Source organism: Gymnoscopelus braueri (assembly GCF_963280865.1).
Source record: "Gymnoscopelus braueri genome assembly, chromosome: 6".
Classification (NCBI taxonomy): Eukaryota; Metazoa; Chordata; class Actinopteri; order Myctophiformes; family Myctophidae; genus Gymnoscopelus; species Gymnoscopelus braueri.
The window spans coordinates 17,209,585-17,235,924 of record NC_137607.1 but is presented as its reverse complement, the minus strand read 5'-3'; the positions used below and the strand labels follow the sequence as shown (position 1 = coordinate 17,235,924).

At 40.9% G+C, this 26,340-nt stretch overlaps 2 protein-coding genes across 2 annotated transcripts in view; one reads left to right on the top strand and one right to left on the bottom strand.

Annotated features, from left to right (window-relative positions):
* Positions 1–12,469: 12,469 nt before the first annotated feature.
* On the top strand, positions 12,470–13,564 carry LOC308086840 (formyl peptide receptor-related sequence 4-like; the record flags this gene model as incomplete). Its single annotated transcript, XM_080430485.1, has 1 exon — positions 12,470–13,564. One exon carries the CDS (start codon positions 12,470–12,472, stop codon positions 13,562–13,564), a length of 1,095 nt encoding a protein of 364 aa, XP_080286611.1.
* Positions 13,565–16,034: 2,470 nt separating this feature from the next.
* Positions 16,035–26,340, bottom strand: part of LOC308086839 (GTPase IMAP family member 9-like) — a gene marked incomplete at both ends in the record, with an annotated part of 15,889 nt that continues 5,583 nt past the window's right edge. The window contains 2 exons of the mRNA XM_080430484.1: positions 16,035–16,045; positions 18,126–18,866. Of these exons, the coding sequence (XP_080286610.1) occupies positions 16,035–16,045; positions 18,126–18,866 (752 nt within the window). The remainder of the gene's footprint in view (positions 16,046–18,125; positions 18,867–26,340) is intronic.

The window sequence follows — 26,340 nt, the reverse complement described above, 5'->3', positions numbered from 1 at the left end:
AGAAAACTAGAAAAAGTGCTCCTCGGAGCACAGGTCTCCGCCAGGTCAGGTAGGTTATTGTGGGGCAGCATTGTTTGGAATTAGCCAATCAGGATGGAATATGAAAAATTGGACGGAACCATCTTGATCACTTGACTATATGTGTACCGATCTGCATGATGTTTGAATTTGTAGGAGTAATATAAAAAAGAAAAGTGTTGCAAAATTGGCCTCCTGGTGGCGCTATAATAGGGCAATGTTAAAAGGGTGGCATTTGTTCTTCAATGTAGTGCGAATGTGCGTGCAAAGTGTCACCACAATCGGACGCTGCATTCATGATTTGTGGCATTTTGTTCAAAACGGGCCACGCCTGCAAACTTTAGATGTCAATGTTAGCCAATCAGGATGGAATATGAAAATTTTAAAAGATCCATCGTGATCACATGACTATAGAGATCAAGTGTACCGATGTGCGTGAAATTTGGATAAATTCTGAAGGCTTAATATCAAAAAAAATGTTTTACATAAGTTGGCCTCCTGGTGGCGCTATGAAAGGCAAATGTGAAAAATGCAGGTCAGTTGTTTTTCCTTGGCCTCTAGGGAGTGTGCGTGCAAAGTTTCATGCAGATCGGTGCAGTTATAGTTAAAAACACAAATCGTCCATTTATAGCGCCACCATGAGGCTGATTAGAACAATTTCAAGTGGCATTTCTTCCTCGGCCTAGTGGGAATGTGCGTGTGAAATCTCACGGAAATCGCAAGCTGCGTTCATGATTTGAGGCATTTTGTTGAAAACGGAGCAATCCTGCAAACTTTGGAAGCCAACTTTAGCCAATCAGGATGAAATATGGAAAATTGGACAGATCCGTGTTGATCACATGACTATAGAGATACTGTGTACTGATTTGCGTGATGTTTGGATAAAATCTGTAGGAGTACTGTCAAGAAATGTGGTTTGCAAAAAGCGGCCTCCTGGTGGCGCTATAAAAGGCTAATTTGAAACATTTGGGGCAGAGGTTCTGCTCTGGCATCCAGGGAGTGTGTGTGCACAGTTTCGCTGCGATCAAGCCAACGGTGCCGGAGATTAGCTGTACACAAAATGACAGAATGACGGACACACGGACGGACGGACGGACGGACACACGGACGGACGGACAGGGGGCAAAACATACTCTCTCGCCATGCCTTTCGGCCTGGCGGAGACAACAATGGGAGAGACACACATAACTGAGTACCACGCACGACCATGAAACCAAGATAACTGTCAACAAAAGTAAGTGTGCGCGCGTTCGCTTCAAGCGAATGCATGCATTAGACACTCTCACTGGAGAGTGGTGTAAAGTAACTAAGTCAATTTACTTAAGTACTGTACTTGAGTACAGTTTTGAGGTATTTGAGTATACTTTACTGGAGTAGTTCCAATTTTCAGTACTTTTACTTCTAGTCCACTACATCTCAGAGGCAAATATTGTATTTTACTCCACTACAATTATTTGTAAACTTTAGTTACTTTGTAGATTTTGATTATTATTACAAAACATACATTAAAGGTTCTATGACATTCATTCTATTTTTTATTTTATATATATATGTTTTTTGGGGGGTTTTATGACCTCAATTAGACAAAAAAAACTGAACTTTGAACATTCAGTGGATTTTCTGTGTTCTGGGGTTTTCTGAATACTTAGGCTGAAAAGTAATCTGTGATTGGCCCCTGGACTTTGATGTCACAGTCCATTAATGCCGCCCCATCTCCTCTCTGCCCCTCCCCTCCCCTATCCATTCCTTGGGGGGGGGGGGGGGGGGAGCAGAGGCGGTGATTGACAGTCAAAATCCCTCAACAGCGACAGCCGCAGGCAAAGATATATTTTTTCATTGCAGTTGAAAAGCTTTTAGAAATCAGAGAGAACTAGAGAAAGTGCTCCTCGGAGCACAGGTCTCCGCCAGGTCAGGTTATTGTGGCCTCTTGTTGGCGCTATATAATAGTCCATTTTTTCTTAGGCCGTTCAATCGGACACTGTATTCATGATTTGAGGCATTTGTTCCAAAAATGTGTTTTGCTAAATTAGACCTGCTGGTGGCGCTATAACTGGCCAATCTCGGCCTAGTGGGAATGTGCGTGCAAAATTTCACGGATATTGCACGCTGCGTTCATGTTTTGAGGCATTTTGTTCAAAACGGACCAATCCTGCAAAGTTTGGAAGCCAATGTTAGCCAAACCGGATGGAAAATGGAAAATCAGACAGATTTGTGTTGATCAAATGACTATAGAGATACTGTGTACCGATTTGTGTGAGGTTTGGACAAAATCTGTAGGAGTGATATCCAAAAATGTATTTTGCACAAATCGGCCTCCTGGTGACGCTATAACAGGACAATTTAAAAAATTCGGGACAGAAGTTCGGCTTTGGTATCCAGGGAGTGTGTGTGCACAGCTTCGCAGCGGCCGGGCCAACGGTGCCGGAGATTAGCTGTACACAGACACACACACGGACGGACGGATGGACGGACGGACAGCGTGCAAAACATACTTTAGGCCTGGCGGAGACAATTAGATATTCTACATAATGACATCATCACGCAATGACATCACAAAATCTTTAATTTTTTCCTTTAAAATGAATTGTCCATTAAACTAAACATCATTTTGCTCCTAGTACCAACACATTGACCTCCCTTCAAAATACTTCCTCTGTAAATTAGTTGCACTGATCCACAGTGGTGCCGTTGTGTGAAATGTTTCGCTGGACGATACATCTGAAAGGAGGACATGAGAATTACCACCATGCTGCTGTGGTAGTAGGACACAAGCTGTACTCATTTGGAGGTAACCCGAACCTGAACAACAGTGATCAGATTGACGTCCGCATCTTCAACACAGTGTCTTTGTGCTGGAGGAAGTTGCCCCCAGTGAGAAACGGAAGAGGAGAACGTCCTGTTGAGGTACCTAACATACGCTGCAACCACACAGCTGTTCTGATAGAAGATTTGTTGTATATCTGGGGAGGTTTTCCTTACTGCAACATTATTTATACATTTGATGTCGACACCAACATGTGGTTCAATCCCAAGGTTTCTGGAATGGTTCCAGAGGAGAGGCACCAACACTCAGCCTTTGCCTTGGGGAAGGTCATGTATATCTATGGAGGAATCACCCAGCTGACTGGACGCACAAATGACATCTATAAGTTGGACACCACCCCAATGGTCTGGTCTTTAATTAACACCAGAGGAACTCCACCACCTGTTTCAGGTGATGCCACCATCATCGGGACAAAGATGTTTGTATTTGGGGTCCGGGGGGGCCAGGGGGACGTCAACATCACTGGGTTTGACACCGAGACCAACTGCTGGCTGAGCACACATTCTGCACAGCTTCTTTCAGAAGGACATTGGGGTCATACAGTCTTCGCCTACAAGGGAAAATTGTACATATTTGGTGGCTGGGACAGTAACCAGGACTTCAATGCTATGTGGAGATTCAATCCAGAAACCTTCTCCTGGACAAAGGTCGAGCCGAAGGGGAAAGGCCCCTGTTCAAGGATGTATATGTGCTGTTGCATGGTGGGAGATCGTATCATGATCTTTGGAGGATGGGACACACGTGATGAGCTGTACGTCTTAGACTTTAGTCCTAGTATGAAGACATTATGCAAGCTAGCAGTGATTCAGTACAATCTGGAGCAGTCTGAACTCCCACACGACATCAGGTGGGAACTCGCGGCCATGAAATACCAACAAAAACAGAACAAATAACATACTGTAGCCCATTAAACAAAGAAACAAACAAAAAGCTGTTCCCTTCAACAACAAAATATATATATATATTCTAAAGGTTTGCAAAAAAATCATGATTAAAAAAAAAAGATGTCATGCTCATAGCGCGGCATGAAGTGACACGCTATGAGCTTGTATATCTGCTATTGTTGAACAGCCAAAGTATACAACAATGCTTTTTAGCTCAAATCTATACTGACACAGATGCTTTCCCGGTTTTAATGGGTTAAGCTGATTGGACCAATTCATGTAAACCAATCATCACATCACATTCTGGACCATAAAAACAAACATGTTGCCATGTCATATAACCATCAATAAACCTATTATATCAATATGTTCAATGTCCTGACCGGACTGTTATTAGTATGTAATGTGTAACAGAAGTTACTGAGATAAATAAACTAATGTGTAAACATAATGGATAGATAGAGTTCAGTCTGACCAGTCAGTCAACACAACATCCTGAGTGTTGGTTAAATGAACACTGCAAGCTTCCCATTCAGCCCTGGATGTGAGAATCAGCATAAAGTATGATGACAACTTGACTCTTTACCCCATACACAGGAAACAGGAAATACCCTAACTAACCCTATAATAACCCAGTATGACTATAAGCAGTGTACGTATAATATTCAAAGTTTGTCAGACCACAGATTCATATATAAACCAACCAGACAAATGTGAATGATTGGGGAAGGCAGCGACAGGAAAGATGAGCTCTTCAGATCAATACATAGATCTTTGCACTTCAAATGATTTTGGGTGGGTCCCCACTCCCAGATCTCACTCAACAGCAAAAAACAAAAACAAAACAAAGTAGAAAAAGTGCTCCTCGGAGCACAGGTCTCCGCCAGGTCAGGTAGGTTAGTTTGGGCCAGGAATGTTTGGAATTCGCCAATCAGACTGGAATGTGAACTAGAAAAAGTGCTCCTCGGAGCACAGGTCTCCGCCAGGTCAGGTAGGTTATTGTGGCCTCCTGGTGGCACTATAATAGGCCAATGTTTAAAGGGTACCATTTGTTCTTAGGCCTTGCACGGCAATCGGACACTGCATTCATGGTTTGAGGCATTTTGTGCAATTTTTTTTGTTGCTAAATTAGACCTGCTGGTGGCGCTATAACAGGCCAATGTTAAAAGGGTGGCATTTGTTCCTCAACATAGTGTGAATGTGCGTGCAAAGTTTCACCGCAATCGGACGCTGCGTTCATGATTTGCAGCATTTTGTTCAAAACGGGCCACTCCTGCAAACTTTAGATGTCAATCTTAGTCAATCAGGATGGAATATGAAAAATCTAACAGATCCGACTTGATCACATGACTATAGAGATCATGTCTTCCGATTTGCGTGAAATTTGGATAAAATCTGAAGGAGTAATATCAAAAAAATTGTTTTATATAAGTCTGCCTCCTGGTGGCGCTATAAAAGGCAGATGTGAAAAATGCAGGGCAAAGGTTTTTCCTTGGCCTGTAGGGAGTGCACATACAAAGTTTTACACAGATCGGTGCAGTTATAGTTAAAAACACGAATCGGCCTATTATAGCGCCACCATGAGGCTGTTTTGAAAAAATTCGAGTGGCATTTCTTCCTCTGCCTAGTGGGAATATACACGCAAAATTTCATGGAAATTGCACGCTGTGTTCATGATTTGAGGCATTTTGTTCAAAATGGATCACACCTGCAAACTTTGGAAGCCATTCTTAGCCAATCAGAATGGAATATGAAAAATCTGAAAGACCAATTTTGTTTAATGACTATAGAGATACTGTGTACCAATTCGCGTGACGTTTGGACCAAATCTGTAGGAGTACAGTAAATAAATGTGTTTTGCAAAAAGCGGCCTCCTGGTGGCGCTATAACAGGCCCATGTGAAAATTTTGGAGCAGAGGTTCTGAATTGGCATCCAGGGAGTGTGTGTGCACAGTTTGGGAGCGACCGGGCCAACGGTGCCGGAGATTAGCTGGTGACAGACGGAGTAGTCTGGGAGGCTTCGGCTCAAAGCCTGGACAGCAGGGGCGCGGCCACTGATTTCTGATTCAAATCAACAGCCAATGAAGAAAAGGGGGCGGGATCCACATGCAGTGGGTCTTACATGTAAATAGGAGCGACGGGAAGCAATTTCCCCTTGAGAAATTGCGGCCGCCATTGTTGTGTACTGCTGTTTGCCTCTCGTCGGACTTTTTAGACGAGTAGACCGGTAAGAGGCGTGTCCGCTCAGATTCTGAGCGTAAGTTACATCCCGCCCACAAATACCAGGGCTTTGGCCCAGAAGTTCCTCGCCGCTCCCGTTTGTATGCGAGGCGAAAAACTTCTGGGAACTCAGATTACAGACGGAGAGACGGACGGACGGAAGGACGGACACACGGACACACGGACAGGGGGTAAAACATACTCTCTCGCCATGCCTTTCGGCCTGGCGGAGAAAAAAATCAGGCAGAATGGACGGATCTGTCTTGATCACTTAACTAAAGAGATCATTTGTACTGATTTGTGTGATGTTTGGACAACATTTGTAGGAGTAATATTTAAAAAAATGAAAATCGTCCTCCTGGTGGCGCTATAATAGGGCAATGTTGAAAGGGTGGAATTTGTGGCCTCAACGTAGCACAAATTTTCACCGCAATCGGACGCTGCTTTCATGATTTGCAACATTTTGTTCAAAACGGGCCACTCCTGCAAATTTTAGATGTCAATCTTAGCCAATGAGGATGGAATATGAAAAATCGAACAGATCCGCCTTGATCACATGACTATAGAGATCATGTCTACCAATTTGCGTGAAATTTGGATAAAATCTGATGTGTTTTATATAAGTCGGTCTCCTGGTGGCGTTATAAAAGGCAAATGTGAAAAATGCAGGGCAAAGGTTTTTCCTTGGCCTCTAGGGAGTGCACATACAAAGTTTTACACAGATCGGTGCAGTTAGGTAAAAACACGAATCGACCTGTTATAGCGCCACCTGCTGATTTGAAAATGTTCAAGTGGCATTTCTTCCTCTGCCGAGTAAGAATGTGCGTGCAAAATTTCACGGAAATTGCATGCTGTGTTCATGATTTGAGGCATTTTGTTCAGGATGGAATATGAAAAATCTGAAAAACACGTTTTGTTTAATGACTACAGAGATAGCCTACTGTGTACCGATTCGGTGTGGGGCAGAGGTTCTGAATTGGCATCCAGGGAGTGTGTGTGCACAGTTTTGCTGCGATAAAGCCAACGGTGCCAGAGATTAGCTGTTCACAGACGGACGGACGGACGGACGGACAGACAGGGTGCAAAACATAGTCTCTCGCCATGCCTTAAGGCCTGGCGGAGACAAAAATCCTGCCATGGATCACTGGAGTGGATTTTTCAGTTAAAACTTTTAATACACATTTGAAAGACCATGATAGATACTTTTAATGTGTTGTAAAATTTGAATGTCATGAAACCTTTAAACACTTCAGCCCTATTACTCGACCATTTGAAAAAAGCCGATCTACAAGCTCACAATGCGGCGTGATGCGACGCATTGTGAGCTTGTAGATCTGCTATTTTCGATATTAGATCTGCTATTTGAAAACTTGGGAAATAGGACATCCTGCACAATTAATACGTTCTACTTTTGGTACTTTAAGTACATGTTGATGCCAATTCTTTTGTACTTTTACTGAATACATTTTTGAATTCCGAACTTTTACTTGCATCGGAGTACTACATTGCAGTATTGATACTTTTACTTAAATTACCAAACATGTAAGTACTTTTTCCACCACTGGACACTGGAGACTAGAATATTGTCACATTATGCCTTTAAAATACAGTAGCATAGACCTACCCTACCCTATTCAGCTGTGTACAGTTCACACAGGAGGCAAATGCATTACTAATGACAATATTAATATAAAAGTTAGGGGAGCTAACAACAATTCACCCCTCTCTCTACATCGATTTTTTTTTGCTTTTGCCCAGCCGCGTTGTCGCGTGTCTGCAGGCTGTTCTGCTTTGATCGATCTCATTTGGAACATCCAATGAGTACCCCGTTATCCTGTGCAATATTGTGCTCAACCCCACGGGCCAGATTAATGTTCAATAATTCTCTGGCGTGCACAGCAGAGTTCCTCCTCTGATCCAAGCAGCCTGACGCCGCTCATGTGAACATTTCACAAACTGCACTCCTGCTCTGTTGAAGGGTGCATGCACACCCCAGTGGGGTGACAGATATTCCGCTAGGTCAGGGGCCGGCAACCTTAAAGGGATAGTTCACCCCCAAAAGGACTTTTTTTTCTCTATCGATTAGTCACCCCATGGAGACTTCAATTCATGGATTTTTCACCGCCCCTATATGTGAGGTTTGGATATTTGCACCCCTCAATCCTGCGCTGTGATTGGCCACCAGTGTACCCCCCTAACCCTGCACCGTGATTGGCCAATCACAGTCTATTCAGGACTGTGATTGGCTAGTGAAACATGACACATGTGCATAGCCCTATAAATAGGACTATGCACTTAAAAAAAACACATTTATGTTTTTTGGGCGGTGAAACCGCCCCTATATGTGAGGTTTGAATATTTGCACCCCCAATCCTGCGCTGTGATTGGCCACCAGTGTACCCCCCTAACCCTGCACCGTGATTGGCCAATCACAGTCTATTCAGGACTGTGATTGGCGAATTGGTGAAACATGACACATGTGCAACTTAAAAAAAACACATTTATGTTTTTTTTTAAGTTAGTGGTACAGATACTGTAATGACCATAGTGATCGTTTTTGGACGTGTTATATCTAGTCTATCAAACATTGAGGTCAACATTTTTGCCACTTTGAGATCCTGTTTAGCCTTGACAGGATGGTGCAACATATCCGTAGCATGGTCATTAGCATTTTTGAAAATGCTAAGTCTGCAAAACCATCTGCCACCTCTCCTCACATTGTTACACTGATTTCAAGAAGAGACGGATGTATTACAAAAGCCACTGGAATACATTAACTCTACAGGAACCATATGGATCATTTCATTGCAACGTCGCTAGAATCAACCTTAACAAATTAAAGCAATAAGCCACTAGAGGTCACAGTTTACAGAGTATTTTATAACGGTTGAAAGGCGTGGTGAGGCACAACGCCCCTGACCCATTATAAAATACAGGTAAACTGAGAACTTGCGTGGCTTATTGTTTTTCTAAAAAATACTGTATTGCAACATGAAAATCATAGACACGCGTCCCAATTAAAACTGTGTTCTTAATCATTCACTACAAGAACAACTTCTACAAGAAAGTAGTTCCCTGCTATACCAGGAAGAGCGACTTCCTCCTGACAGAGACGAGTGCCTGTTTACTCAGCCAGTCCAGCCAGGCTATGTGTTAGACGTCAACGTCTCCCAAACAAAACACATCGAGAAACAAAACTTAACTGTTAGCTCAATCTCATTGTAACTAAGACATTCAGAATGGGGATTGCTTGTTTTCCTTACAAGTTCCGCCTGAAGCCCCTCAGTCACTTGCCGTCCCACACACACACACACACACACACACACACACACACACACACACACACACACACACACACACACACACACACACACACACACACACTGTTTTATCACGTCTACTAAACGGAAACCAGCCAATCGGAATCGAGGAATGGGACTAGCCATTTTAGAAAAGAAAATATATGGAATCATATGTGGAATCATCAAGTGCATTATGGTATGGTAGTTGGAGAGTACCTCGCTTCCAAATCACTTTTTTGTACTAGCTAGGCTGAAATGGGATGTGATCCAAAATCCCTTATTTAAGCAACACAATGATTAAACACTTTCTGGTTTAAAGGTAGGGTAAGTGGTTTTCTTTGGTTAAAATAAGTGTTAAATAGCTCTATATTCTGATAGTACTCGCTATAAAATGTTTGTTCTGTAATAACAGGGGTCTTCATGTCTCTCCAGCTCTTTATCAAACAGAAAATGCATTGTCAGGTCAGAATACCAATTGTATATAATGAGGATAGAGCACTCAGGCAGGAGACAGATTAAAAGTTAAATTGGAAGTGGTGACAGAGAAATGAGAAGACAAAATTGGAACTGGATCACTACAACAATTAAGCTGATAAATGGGTGCTCCCACCTGAAAATGTATTTTCTGTTTGTTGAAAAGTTGGAGAGATTGGGAGACTCTGGTTACTGAACAAACACTCTATAGCAATGATTCAGAGAAAATAGTGCTTTAACCTTTAAAAGAAAACTTTTAGTTTTAACCAAAAAAACATCACTTAACCTACCTGTATACATTTAAGTTAAAAGCAACATTAAATATGGCCGTACTTTTACCACCTCATTCATTATGAAATGATTATCTCCAATATTTGTACCATGTGTTTAATAATGTCTCATGTGTTAAACTAAAGAATTAAAACGTTCAACAAGGCTGTCCAACACTTCACCATGCAGACTTGTTCCAGATCAGCGTTGCCATGGTCCCGCACTATGTTGAGACCAACGTCCACTGATGTGGAAATGATGCCGTCAAGTGCAGAGGCACATGGCGTGATGGACCAACCTCTCACAAGGATGACAGACCGACTGCTGCGAACGAACACCGCCTACGATAAGACAGTCATCCGGACAGTCCATCATTAGCCGCCAGACAGCTTAATTAAAGGAATCAGAATTAGATCTCTGGAATGCAGCTTGACGTTTTAACAGCTCTTAAAAGTGCCTTCTTTTCCGACACGATTATAACGGGAACTTAGGCTATTACTGGGTCATTATGAAGGATAAAAAAGATGGCCATGTGCGGCGTATAGGTATTCGACTCACGTATCTACCAGAGAGCTTTAATATATTCCATCTGATGTGCGGACTAAAAGGCCTTCAAGATTCACCCATTTGAAGTGGTCTCAATAAGAGCACAATCATTCTAATAATACGGGCACAAAATATCCCCATTTACTCTAAGCTTTGCTGATGTTTTATAGATTGTGAATTATATCTTTATCAGCCATATTACGCGAGCGCACGCACGCACGCACGCACACGCACACGCACACGCACACACACACACACACACACACACACACACACACACACACACACACACACACAGGGAACATGGAAAGACTCTTTCTGACAAACCACAAATCATTTGACTAGACCTTTCCAGCAGAACTGAGAAAAATAAATAAGGAACTGAAATCTCAACCACATGTATTTGTGTACCATACATAGAAATGGATAGAGCATTATTTGTCTCATCAACAAGAAGTACACTTCAGTGATGATGAACAAAGATAACTTAGAAAGACACTTGCGGACAAACCACACGTCATTTGACAAGACATTTCCAGCAAACAGAGAACTGAGAAAAATAAATAAACTAAGGAACTGAAAATGTATTTAATTTCAATTTCGTTTTTCAACCGTTTTTCAAATTTCCCCGACTGGATTTGAGAGGTATAAAGGATAAGTCACACTTTACTTTATACCACTTTATAACACTGCAACACTGCAACTGTTCGTCTTGTGTGAGGTGAGTGAACTTACTTGCTTTTAAGGTCCAAGAAATAGTTTTTTATCATGGACAATCAAACTTGTGAACATTTTTAAGTAGGCTAAAATGTAGGCTTCACTAGAATTCTTGGGTGTCCTTGTGTTTTAGCTCAAAACTAGGCCTTTTTTTTACAGTTGTTTTTTTCTCTTCTGTTTTGTACCCTTTTGTAATGTTTATATGTGCTTTTGTAATGTTGCCTGTCTACGGATCGATATCAGCATTCTTTCTAAATTCGGTGTATTTACACTATAGTTTGTATGTAATGTTCTGTACATATGCTGTAATTAAATACATTAATTGAATCATTAATGCAGTGTGATAAGACAGGTTAAGATACCATCACTGTGCTGAAGACAGCAGAATAATAAGCCACACCAATATCTGCAAAGTCGTATACATTACTGTTGTTGATAATTTTATTTAGTAAATAACAATAATAATAATCTGCTATGGTCTAACATCTTTCTTACACACTTTAAATGTTCTCTCTCTCTCTCTCTCTCACACACACACACACACACACACACACACACACACACACACACACACACACACACACACACACACACACACACACACACACACACACACACACACACACACACACACACACACACACACACACACACACACACCCCTATTAGTTTGGTGTGAACAAGCAGCAAGGTGTTTCCAGAGTTCATCACAGCAGAAGACAGGTCACACGTTGCTCTGTGTTATTTGTGAGTATATTATATCACTATTATTAGGCTACTTTTATATCACCATGATTACTAATAGCTCTGTTGAAGTAAGATTTGAACCCAATGCAGGGATACATGGCTGTACATTTAAGCAGCATTTTGTTCAAGTTAAGCTGCTGACTTTGAATACATTAAAACTATTTTTTTACGCAAGGATCTCCAACAACATTTTCACCTTGTTGTAGATTTATCATTTCAACAATATGTTTTATTCACTGTTAGCATTAACAACCAAAAAGTCGTTTTACAACTGGGGGTCCAGTTGCACATTTTCGGTATCGTTTTTTTACATTACGTAATGTAATGTGGGAAGCTGTAGGGTAAAGAGCCTTTTTTGTGCAACCCAAAATGTACAACTGATACAAATGCATCCTATTTCACAAAATGTATGACAAAAATATACATACACATCAATGTGCATTTCCCTTTCCATATAAGAGTGCACCATGGCATCCGTGACGTCACCTTCACCTACCATTAACTACCACGATGACCATTCCAATTACACTGACTACAACAATGACACTGTTCCTTATGTCCACACACCACGTTGGTTGCAGGTTGGTTGGTTCCACACGCCACGTGGGTGCAACCAACCATGGTGCGTCACCCTGCTCGTGATACGCGTGATCATCTTCCTGCTCGGGGTCGTGGGCAACGGCCTGGTCATCTGGGTCATTGGCTTCAAGATGAAGCAGAAGACGGTGACCACGACGTGGTACCTCAGCCTGGCCGTCTCCGACTTCCTCTTCTGCACGACGCAGCCTTTTGGCCTCCATGTCAAAGCAACGGGATCTTGGATCTTTGGACTTTTCATGTGCAAGTTCACCTACTTCCTTTATTTCCTCAACATGTTCAGCAGCATTTTCCTGATGGTTGTCATCAGTGTTGACCGTTGTGTGGGCGTTGTGTTTGTGTATTGGGCCCGAAACAATCGTACGCTGAAAAGGGCAGCGCTTGCAGTGTTTGTTGCCTGGCTATTTGGTATAGCGCTGAGCATTTCCTCCTTAGTGGTTATGGACGTTATATCAGTCGATGATCAGGTTACTTACTGCTACAACAATTATGGAATGCTACCCAGCAGCTCCACAGGTGTCCCTGTCTTTCGCTTTGTTCTAGGCTTTGTATTCCCTCTGGTCATCATCATTGTGTGTTCTTCTATTATCATTGCAAGGCTACGGAACAACGGGATGGCCAGGACGGCCAGGACGGCCAAGCCCTTCAAAGTCATGACTGCCGTGATTGTCACATTTGTCCTCTGTTGGCTCCCCTTCCACATCTTCGTTTTACTATACATCAACCCCAGTCCGACTCACTACACTTCACTACTTATTAGAATTGGATTGGATATATCAGTGACTCTGGCAAGTGTGAACAGTTGCATCAACCCGTTCCTCTATGCGTTCATGGGCAAAGTCGGCAAGCAGAAACCGCGGAGCTCTTTAAAGAAAATCGTTTCGAAAATTGAAAATGCTTTCAATGAAGAGAAAAAGATCCATGTAACAGATGTCCATGTTCTGAGTCCAATGTCCACCACCTAGAGACAAACAGGAATTTAGTCTGTATAGGATGGCTCAAGGTAGAAGACAGAGCGCAACATCTCTCAGTGGGTCAGGGCCCTATTTCACGAAAGCAGAATTAGGGGTTAAGCCTGGATTTAACACCTATCCTGGCTTAATTTAGCCAGGATTTGCATCAGTTTCATAAAAGCTGAATTATCTTGCCAGATTAGCTTAGCCACTTCACCCTGGCTAAGTTTATCCATGACTAGATTTCACGAAAGAAAATTGACGCAATCCTTACCTTATTTAGCTGTGAAGTTAGCCTGGTCCAGAGCAGGCTAACAGCCAAGCTTAATTAATCCAGTGCCTTGTTCTTCAAGTTTTGTGATATATCTGTTAGTCCAGTGACTCCAATCTTAAACCAATGACTTTTTCCACAGTTAATTCAACACATATGTTTGTATATGGACTCATTTTAATGACCCTGCATTCAAATAAAATGAAATAAATACAATAAGATATAATCAATGTAATTATATTACCAAATTAGTGTGTGACCATGAATCATGATTGTTTCACAATGACTCATATGATATGTCATTGTCACTCTGTTAACACTATAGTTCATATTGTAGATGTTTGATAAAATATTAGTTTTTTTTTAGATTATAAAAATGTCAGACAGACAGACAGACAGACAGACAGACAGACAGACGCGTCGCGGGTAACGGCGACCCGTTACCGCAACGGGGACCCCGCCCTTACCGCCGTGGGTAACGGCGACCCCCCGGGGACCCCCGTTACTCCCGTGGACGGCACTGCAGATATATAATGGATTCCATGTAATCTCAACATTGCATGGCGCATAGGCTATAATAGCATTGTAGATTGATATTCACTTAAACTCCTCATGTTTAAGCCCAACAGAATTATATATTTATGGACTATATATATAAATTGTATATATTTTTGGACGACTTGTGCATTTCATTTGTCGGCAATACTTTGCCACGCTTTCTCCCTGGATTTAATAACAGCGGCCGTGTTTCCTTTTCTGTTAATTATATGTTTCATTTCCTCAGATGAGCTGCTGCTGTTCGGCCACAGAGAAATACACTGCTCGAGTTTTGTTCCCCGCCGCCATGATTGGTCAAGTTGAAGGAATCTGCGCTCGAGTTCATGGTCTTTTATAGAAATACGTCGCCGCCCATTCAGCTCGGCTTCATTATCCTGGCTCGACACAGCCTGGCTTGACAAGGTTGTGTCGACAAAGTCGCTCCTAGACTGGCTTGGCGTTCATGGAACGGAATAAACCAGGCTGTACTGACCCGACTTTGTCAAACCTGGATTTAACTTAAGCCCAGGCTTATTTAATTCACCTTTCATGTAATAGGCCCCTGGTCTTTAAGATACTCAGAGAATCAGTGGGTCTGATCTTTAAGATACTCAGAGAATCAGTGGGTCTGATCTTTAAGATACTCAGAGAATCAGTGGGTCTGGTCTTTAAGATACTCAGAGGAACAATGCCCAGATAGATACCTGAACTACTTCTCTAGAGTGAGTGATGTCCATGGTCATAACCAAAATTTGTCTCAAAAATTTGTACAAATGCATTCTAATACGCTACCACCAAAATGTGGAACGACCTGCCGAAATATATAAAGGTTCTCGACTCCTTTCCCAAATTCAAAACTAACCTAAAAGAATTCCTGTCCTCAAAATACAAGTGAACATTTAACTCCTTGAACATCTTGATTATAGAATCCTTTGCCCCCCCCCCCCCCGCCTCGCCCCCACCCCTCCTTTCTCTGTAAATATACCTTATGATTCTGAGCTTTACAGTATTCCTTTATGTTTTGTAGTATATATTGTATCGTATTGTATATTATTATTATTATTATTATTATTATTATTATTATTATTATGTATTACTGATGAATTGAGTACAAAGGACCACAATGGAAACAAGCCCCTGGAGCGTTTTATGTTATCCTTGTAGCGTAACCTTTTAGCTGTAGGCCTACTACTGGTACTACACACACGCGCACACACACACACACGCACACACACACACACACACACACACACGCACACACACGCACACTAACGTGGCCTCAAACATACACTTTGTGTGTCAATGTGTGCATTTATTTACTCTTATGTACAGTTATGAGGGGGAGACCTCAGCAGAGAGAAGAGAAGAGAGAGAATAGGCCGTGGAGAATTGATAGTCATGGGCTGTGGTGGGAACTTTCCGTCTAAAAAAGCTCTGTGAGGACAGAGCCAGCGAAAATTAAATCACAGAGGGAAAGAAAAAAGATGAAATTCTAAGCGGAGAAAGAGGAAATGTGTGTGTGTGTGTGTCGGGGGGGTTAAATTCTCTCTCACAGAGAGACAGGAAACAGCTGAACAAGAAATATGCAGTGGTGCTGTGGAGTAGAGAATAAGTAATGATGGTGGAGGGAATGTTACGGTAGATTTAGGAATTGAATGTGAAGAACCACAAAGCTCAAGAGAAGGCTATAGGGAAAGCAGCACGATAGTTAAAGAGAGCATTGTGAGAAAAGGATGACAGCACCAGGGGGACCCGTTTAGCTGTGTGTCCATTGATCGGGGGAGGATGTGATAAGGATGAATGTGTGTCTGACGACGAGTTCTCTCTGCCAGGCAAGATGTTGGACTTTTACGAATGAATAAAATTAGGAGTTAAAGCAGTTGATAAAAAATTTAAATAATACAAATCCCTATAAAAGGTATAGGGATTTTTTATTATTTTCATTTTTGCCCTTGGATATTATTGCTTATTCTGGGGCATTTTCTGCCGTTCGTGAAAGAACAGTAGTCCCACATGCCCAAAGACTAAATAAATATATAAAACTAGAAAAAGTGCACCTCGGAGCGCAGGTCTCCGCCAGGTCTGGTAGGTTAGGTTATTGTGGCCTCCTGGTAGCGCTATAATAGGCCAATGTGAAAAGGGTGCCATTTGTGTTTAGTGCCTCAATTAGGATGGAATATGGAAAATTGGAAAGATCCGTGTGTTGATCACATGACTAAATAGATACTGTGTACCGATTTGCGTGATGTTTGGACAAAATTTGTAGGAGTAATATCATTTGTTTTGTGCAAAAATCGGCCTCCTGGTGGCGCTATAACAGGCCAATCTGAAAATTGTTCGTCTTTGGCATCCAGGGAGTGTTTGAACAGTTTTGCAGCGACCGGGCCAACAGTGCCAGAGATTAGCTGTTCACAGACACATTTTGTAGTCATATTCCAAATAAAATCAAAATTAATTGTTGAAAAAACAGGACGTGTCCCCACCATCTTGAAAATAAATTGAATTGTCCCTCCATTCTGAAATTGAATTTATCACCTGTGTTATATACTGTGTATACAGTATAATTTACTAATCTGCAGTGAGTCAACCCCACCTGAGTCAAAGTATAGATACTCCTGGTCAAGTATTACTCAACTACAAGTGAAAGTTTGTTGCTCTGTCAAATTTGTACTTGTTTAAAGTAGGCCCTGCTTGCTTTTAAAAATGCTTAGGTATGCAAAAGTACAAATTACAAAGTAAACTTTCCTTTTTCAATATTACAAGACACAAAGTACAGCTGTAGTGGTCAAAACTTTCTTTTTATTTCATTTTATTACACAATGACAAGTTTTTTTGAAACACGGTCTTCTCTCCTAAGCCTGACAAATAAAATCTGCTAATTCCCCCCCCCCCCCCTTTTTTTTTTAAGAATGGAAAAGAAAAAAGAATCAATGGGCCACAACAAGACATGCACCATGTTATTATATTATCCTATACTAGCCACTCTATAAATTGATGTTATAGGGATTCGAGGCAACATTAAGCCTAAATTTGAGAAATATTTTATATATATATATTGCATTTTTCCCCCTCTATCAGCCACTATATAATGATACTGGGGTGTTTTCCTGCATTGAAACACAGTCCTCTTTCTGAAATCCGTATTTTCCCTACTATTTATGTTTTGACATCCGGGTATCCGGGACGTAAATGAAACGCATGCAGCCGACAAAAATGGAACGAGCCGCCATTATTTTCTGCTGCGCTGTTTTTACTTTTTACTTTCGGTTTTAAAACGCTCTCAAACTTCTTTTTTGAGGCACGGAATTAACTTTTAAGATATCGTTTGGATAGAATTTAGTTGATTAACTTCATGTATGCGGTCAATTTATCATGACAGAGCCTATTTAAAAATAAAAATTCAGAGAACCGGCAGGGGCGGGCAGTGACACGCATTGTATCCGAATAAAGCAACCTATTTTCGGGGGGGGGGGGGGGGGAGTGGAGGGATGGTGTTTGACAACAGTTTTTTTCCTTTTTTGATCTCTGAACTTGCCAAAGGGATTCTAGGCAAGTTCAGAGATCGCAGGGGGGACTTCTGAACGGGCCATGCCGAAAATAGGTTGCTTTATTCGGATACAATGCGTGTCACTGCTCGTTTTAAAATGTAGGCTTAATGTTGCCTAGAATCCCTTTAACAGTGGTGTGGATTTCTTGACTTGAAGTATCACTGAAGCTTTGTCATTCATTGGATAGTGCATTTTTTCAACCAAAAACAAATCCCACAACAACCAATTCTTGATTCTAGCACATCATCTGCATCCAGCTGTGTCTCTTGTATCCGAACCTCTCTTAAATATTCTTCAAGTCTCTTCTTTTCATCCTCTTCAATAACCCTTTGCTGCTCTATCTCTGCTTCTTGGAACATCTCAGTGGTGTAGTGGCTTCCTCCATTAACCTCCACCATTGACTTGATTTTGGCCAGCAGCTCAGTGACCTGAGAGGGATCCTTGGTTTCGTTGTTGAAGACATGATAGCGACCGTCATATTTGCTGATTACTGCTTGTAGTTTTGAACTCATTTTCACAAAGTCTTCAACTGGATGACCATTGAGCAGGTCACCACCAGTGAGGAGAATCATGGTGTATTTGTTCGACATGTCACCAAATGCCATCTGAATCATGTCCACAGATGTCTGATCCTCTTCTGTAAATCTTCCCAGTTTGATCACAATCAGGAACACATGGGGACCAGGAGCAGCCAAACAAATACACGGTTTGATATCATTCATAACTTTATCATCTCTAAATCTGGTGTCAAAGAATCCTAGTGTGTCGACAACAGAGATGTTTCTACCATCCACTAGACCTCTGGCCATCTGACAGTCCATTGTCAGAGAGTCGGACTCAAATGCAAATTTGGATTCAAATGCCTCACGACCCAGGATGGTGTTACCAGTGGCACTCTTTCCTGCTCCGGGCTTTCCAACCATCACGATACGAACTTCTTTATCGTTCGTCTTGAGAGCTGGTGGATTAAAATGATATGGTTATGGATGATACATAATTAGAGGTTTCCTAAAAAACATTGTCTAATATATTGTATTATATCAGAGGGTGTGCGCGTGTGCGTGTGCGTGTGTGTGTGTGTGTGTGTGTGTGTGTGTGTGTGTGTGTGTGTGTGTGTGTGTGTGTGTGTGTGTGCGTGTGCGTGAGAGAGAGCACATACTGTACCTTTTGAACTCATGTCTGCCTTGAAGTTTGTGTTACTCTGTGTGTGTGTGTGTGAGAGAGAGAGAGAGAGAGAGAGAGAGATCGTATCATTATAACAGATAACAGATCTGCATACTGTATAAGACAGATGATGTTAAACACAATGTATAGCAACCGTTTTTCATCACAAAATCAAATGAGCTGTAATAGTCTCTATACTGTAAGCAGGGGAGTTGTCCTCTAAGAGAAAGCACGTCTTAAAGGTTTACATTATCAACACAATGTCAAACCATCAAATAAAACAGAGCGGCCTCTTCACCCATTTCCTAATAATGATTTGTCTTATTTAGCTCATGCGCAATTGTATTTATGATAGCCTCGACATACAACATCAATGTGGTGCACGATTTGACAACTATTGCAGGACATGCAGTGGTGGAAAAAGTACTCAAATGTTTTACTTAAGTAAAATTATCAATACGGCAATGTAGCAATACTCTGTTAGGGCACAGCCCCACCGCACTTTTATTTTACCTTTGGGGCGGAATCTGCCAATGCTTTGTCAATGCAAATGCGTGGATTCTTGGAAAAAATCCGCAAGACCAAGAATCCACGCATTTGCATTGACAAAGCATTGACAGATTCCGCCCCAGAGGTAAAATTAAAGTGTTGTGGGGCCGTGCCCTTACAAGTAAAAGTCCGGAATTCGAAATTTACTTGAGTAAAACTACAAAAGTATTGCTATCAAAATGTACTTGAAGTACCAAAATGTTTGAAAATAGCATATCTACAAGCTCACAGCGCGTCGCGATGCGACACGTTCTGTGCTTGTATAGATCGGCTATTTTCAAATAGCCTAGATATAAAATGGGGCTAAAGTGGTTTATGTATGTTTTATAATGTAATAATTTATATCTGCAAAGTAACTAAAGTTTTCAAATAATCGTAGTGGAGTTAAAGTACAATATTTGCCTCTGAGATGTAGTGGAGTAGAAGTAAAAGCATAGACGACTGGAAATACTCCAGTAAAGTAACAGTACCTCAAAATTGTACTTAAGTACAGTACTTGAGTAAATGTAATGTACTAAGTTACTTTAAACCACTGAGAGGACATGTATTGATGAAGTGGATCTGCGTAACTTGACTGAGATTTCCTCACTCACCTGTAGACAAGAAAAGGAGACCTGATGATGAGACTCCTCCTGATTGTTTTGGTGGTTTTTTAACTGTGTTTTGAATGCAGGGAGAACCTATCAGTGGATATAAGTGTAATAAGTAAGTAAGTTAGTGAGTAATATTAACTATAGTCTCACATTTAGGTTTCACTGAGGCAGCACCACCTGCATGGCAGTGGTGGAAGAAGTACTCAGATATTTTACTTAAGTAAAAATAGCAATACCACAATACAAACACACTCTGTTACAAGTAAAAGGCCTGTGTTCAAAATGTTACTTGAGTAAAAGTACAAAAGTATTGGCATCAGAATATACTTAAAGTACCAAAAGTAAAAGTAGATTATTTTTTTAAATAGACGATCTACAAGCTCACAACGCGTCACATCGCACCTTTGGTGCATATATTTGATGTTTCTTTATTTTGCTTAAAACACCCAATGACCATTATAGTGACATATATCACACTATAAGGCATTATAACAATGTATTAGTATGATGCATTGTGAAATTATTATAATGGATTATAGCTATGACAATTATAATACACTATTATCCTGGCCAAAAGAAACAAGTCTGTAAGTGACAAGTAATTATAAAGTATTATATTTTAAATTCTAAGTCTACATGACATTTTTTATAATGTGTTATGATTATTGTTATAAAGCATTATGAGTATTTATGAGTCCTCTTACAATGTTATGAGCAGATTATAATATATGATATTATTTTGTACTGTTTAAGGCATTATATACATGGGTCTAAGTATCTTACCTGGTTTCAATGTTGAAATCCTGATGTAGTTCTGGAGAGACAGAGGAAGTATAAAGACGAGAAGGCTATGAAGCTTCATCAACAGGAACCAGCTCACTGACACATCTTTGGTGTCTCCCTGTCATTTTATATATTTCAGTCTACAATTCCTTCAATGGGGGAAGTCAGAGATCTATATTGTTTACATGAAGTGAGTGAATCACCTGATTAAGCTAAGTTCAATCTGCACCACAGAGAGAAGGAAGATAACAGCACAATCAACGATTGACGTAATCAAGGTCCAGTGCTTGTTTAGCATCAGTGTGCAACAAAAGACTACTGCATATATTACTCAGCGGTGGAATGTAACTAGGTACATTTACTTAAGTACTGTACTTACTGTAAGTATCAATACTGCAATGTAGAAATACTCTGTTACAATTAAGTAAAAGTCCGGTATTCAAAATGTACTTGAGTAAAAGTCCAAAAGTATTGTTATCACTAGAAAAAGTGCTCCTCGGAGCACAGGTCTCCGCCAGGTCAGGTAGGCTATTGTGGCCTCCTGGTGGCGCTATAATAGGCCAACGTGAAAAGCGTGCCATTTCTTCTTAGGCCTTGCACGACAATCGGACACTGACTGCATTCATGATTTGAGGCATTTTGTTAAAAACATTTGTTTCGCTAAATTAGACCTGCTGGTGGCACTATAACAGACCAATGTTAAAAGGGTGGCATTTGTTCCTCAACATAGTGTGAATGTGCGTGCAAAGTTTGACCGCAATCGGACGGTGCGTTCATGATTTGCGGAATTTTGTTCAAAACAAGCCAATAATGCAAACTTTAGATGTCAGTCTTAGCCAATCAGTATGGAATATGAAAAATCAAACACGTCCGTCGTGATCACATGCCTATAGAGATCATGTGTACCGATTTGCGTGAAATTTTGATAAAATTGGAAGGAGTAGTATAAAATAATGTGTTTTACATGGAACATGGTTTGAGAACCACTGATTATAGTCTTATAAGTTCTTTAAATAACTGTTAAGACATTTGTAGAATCCCCCAGAGGCAAAGATTGGAGTTACAAATGTTCACCTTAAAAAATATATATATATATTCAAAGATTTGCACACATTTTCACTCGGTGCCGCGCTATGAGCTTGTAGATTTGCTATTTTTGAATAGCCAAATAAATAAATAAAAATGACACAGATGCGTTCCCGGTCTTAATGGGTTAAAGCAGTTGATAAAAAATGTAAATAATAAAAATCCCTATAATAGGTAGGTAGGGATTTTTTATTATTTTCATTTTTGCCCCAGGATATTATTGCTTATTCTGGGGCATTTTCTGCCGTCCGTGAAATAACAGTAGTCCCACATGCCCAAAGACTAAATAAACTATGATATAAACAGCCAAACTGTTTGACCTCTTTTGAAAATATCTTCAGTTTTGTGTAACTGTAGGTGGTTTAACCCATTAAGACCGGGAACGCATCTGTGTCATATTTAAGATGTCTTCAGCTATTAAAAAATAGCAGATATACAAGCTCATAGCGCGGGACCGAGTGCCGCGCTATGAGATTGTAGATCTGCTATTTTAGAAAAATCATGAAAATTTGTGCAAATCTTTGAATATCTTTTGAACATTTGTAACTCAAATCTTTGCTTCTGGGGGATTCTACAAATGTCTTAACAGTTATTTAAAGAACTTATAAGACTATAATCAGTGGTTCTCAAACTTTTTCATGTCAAGGACCCCCAAAATGATTTGTATTTGGCTGCCGACCCACATCTCAAAATATGTTGTTCCAGGGACCGCCAGAAGCAAAGATTTGAGTTACAAATGTTCGCTTTAAAAACGATTTTTCTAAAATAGCAGATCTACAAGCTCGTAGCGCGGCACTCGGTGCCGCGCTACGAGCTTGTAGATCTGCTATTTTTGAATAGCCAAAGAAATCAAAAAATGTTTCGGTCTTAAAGGTTTAACACATGCACTGCTACGCTGAATGTATCTAAACCTGGAGGGGCTGTATGTGAGAATGCAAATATCCTAATCAGTTGGATATGCAACAGACTTACACGGTCAGCTCTCTAGGTACTGTGTAATATGAGATTGAGCCCATAGGCTCAATGTGTGAAATGACCAGGTCATCGTCTGGCAAGTACAAAGGGTCGAGTGTGCACGTCGATGATGTTTTTTACGAGACTGGCACAAACTTAAGACAATCCCATAGAGAATAGTACGGAGACAGACACAGCGAAGAAACCTATAGGCTAAGACTCAATATTCTGTAGTTTAATAAGTAGAAGAAGAAGCATGCAGAAGTAACACTCGGATGACCAGTAGTTCTAAAAACTATTGTGTAGTTCCTCTCTCAGGATCAATGGATCTCCAATCCTCCTGTGATGGGAACACTCTATGCTTGTATTTTCATAACGCAAACATGTTTATTTTAAAAGTCAATTGATGAATGGACCGAGCTATGGGTAATGCTTTACACTACACAGTTGATTGAGACACCCCTCCCCATCTGTCAAACTTCACTGTCGGTCTGGTACAAAAGCTGATTCAATTGGAAGACAGATATCCCTCCTGAAATTATATCTCTGAAAAACAGTGGTCAAAGCAGCTTGTGTGAGTGTGTGTGTGTGTGTGTGTGTGTGTGTGTGTGTGTGTGTGTGTGTGTGTGTGTGTGTGTGTGTGTGTGTGTGTGTGTGTGTGTGTGTGTGTGTGTGTGTGTGTGTGTGTGTGTGTGTGTGTGTGTGTGTGTGTGTGTGTGTGTGTGTGTGTGTGTGTGTGGACACGTGGGCGTAAAACATACACAAACGGGGTTAATCAAGTCATAGATTCAATGTTCTGGTCACACCGTAATTATTGTGTTCTTTCAGGAATGTAATCTGTACAGGAGAATGGTATTGGTGTAACTAGATTATGATATGATGTACTGAAATGTAATTTATTATGATTTTATTATTGGAACCAGAGTATGGTGAGTTACAACAGCATACCGCTGGAGCAGCCTACAATGTTACAATGCACAATGGAGAGAGATATAAAAATAGAAATAGAGAAGTTCCTTGTCTGGATGCTGAAGGCCCAACAGTCCAGGAAGACTTTGGCCTCGACCCCCCCCCCCCCCCCCCCCCCCCCCCAGCTCTCCGATTGCTCTGTATAACCTCTATGGCGAGGACCTTGGTTTCTCTTTGCTAAAAATGGAATTTCTCTTGTTGAAACTACTAATGTGTAGCACTTCTACAGAGATGCCTAAGAGAGGAAAGGCTATTGGTTTACCTGACAGGGTAAACCAGCAACTATAAGTTCAATTGCTCAAGTACTATACTTAAAGGTAGGGAAAGTGATTTACTTTGGATACAATAAGTGTTAAATAGCTCTATATTCCGATAGTACTCATTGCTATAGAGTGTTTGTTCAGTAAAAGGAGTCTCCATGTCTCTCCAGCTCTTTATTTAACAGAAAATGTATTTTCAGTGCCATCTCTCTCTCTCTCTCTTATTTTCTCAAAAATACATTGAGGGCAGAGCCCTCAATTTCAATGATGCAGAGATTACAGAAGGCATAAAACAACAGTGTAAATAATATTGAAATAAGAACAGCAAGATAAAACCAGTTATGTCTTGTAAAAGTAAACAAAGGAAAGGAGAGAGTATACAAACTATAATAAAGACAGCTTAATTAAAACAGTGGGAATTAAAAAACAACAAGGTTAGCGAGCAAGTTTTTAAATTGACCCTGTGAGATCATGGAATCCATTTTTTAAGTGCATTGTAATTCATTCCAGGTAAAGGGAGCGATAAAACCGGAGGCTGTTTTACTTATAGCTCTGTGTTGGCCTCGGGGACCAATAATGGGATGAATTCCTGGGAATGTGTTTGATGGATGGAAGTATTTGGTTTTCAAACTTTTTTTCATGTCTAGGACCCCCAAAAGTATATGTATTCGTCCGCGGACCCCCATCTCGAAATATTTTGTTCCAGGCCCGCCCCCCCCCCCCCCCCGATTTCTTTTTTAAAAAATCGAGAAAATACGTGCAATTCTTTGAATATTGTTTTTGTTTTTAAGCGAATATTTTTAACTTAAATCTTTGCTTCTGGGGATTCTACAAATGTCTTCTAAATCTCGGCACTCGGTGCCGCGCTATGAGCTTGTAGATCTGCAGAGCTTGTAGATCTGCTATATTTCATCTTCTTAATAAATATGTGCAATTATTTTGTATACAATTTTGAAAAAACACATGCGCGCGCACACACACACACACACACACACACACACACACACACACACACACACACACACACACACACACACACACACACACACACACACACACTGCAAACTGGTTCCTAGTAGCAGGAGCATTTGTAGTGAGTTGACATTGTGTCCGGTGTGGACTTTCCCTGTGAGGCAGCAGCATAGAGAGCAGGGTGTGATGGTGTGATGGCCACCTGGAGCACACACTCAGCTCTGACGAATGGATGACCCTGGCAGTGGATCAGCACACCTGCAGGCTGGCTGACTTATCACTCCCCCAACTGAGACTATTACTTTTACAGCTACTGGGGTCTGTGCAGGCACCTGTATATACACACACACACAGTACACCCACCCAAACCGGTACATACACATGCTCTCTCTCTCTCTCTCTCTCTCTCTCTCTCTCTCTCTCTCTCTCTCTCTCTCTCTCTCTCTCTCTCTCTCTCTCTCTCTCTCTCTCTCTCTCTCTCAGCAGTATTTTTTGTAAAGCATGTACTTTTGTATACTTAAGTATTTTTTTAAAGTACAAATCTGACTGAGCAATCACTTGTTGTAGTGTTTGACCAGGAGTATATCTATACTTGACTTAAGCAGCACTGAAGTTGAGAATTTTGTCTACCACTGTGTGTGTAAGCGAAAGGCATCCCTTGATACAACACTGCAGATCAATTCCATGCTCTCCTTAAATTGGATTTAGACTTAGATATAAGTATATAAAGATCCATTTCTTCACCTTTCCCACCCAACAGGAAAAAAACGTTAAACATAAAAGCAAATCTTCAAACTACATTTTCAAAACTCTTCTGGCAAAGATCTAACACCATTTAATCTGTGTTCAAAATCGAATAATTCTTTCAGATCATACACACCTGATTCCACACAGCCAGTCAACATATCAACACCACAGAGCATTCATTAGACAGAGAGACCACATCACAAAGTTGAGAACACAGCGTTCAGGGCATGTAGTTACAGATCATCTTTCTTAGTAAACACATTTTTCAATCAATCGCAATTTACAGTGAAAATATATGTTATACTGTAATAACTGTAAGTAAAGGTGACACACCGGGGCGATTTTTTTCATGCGA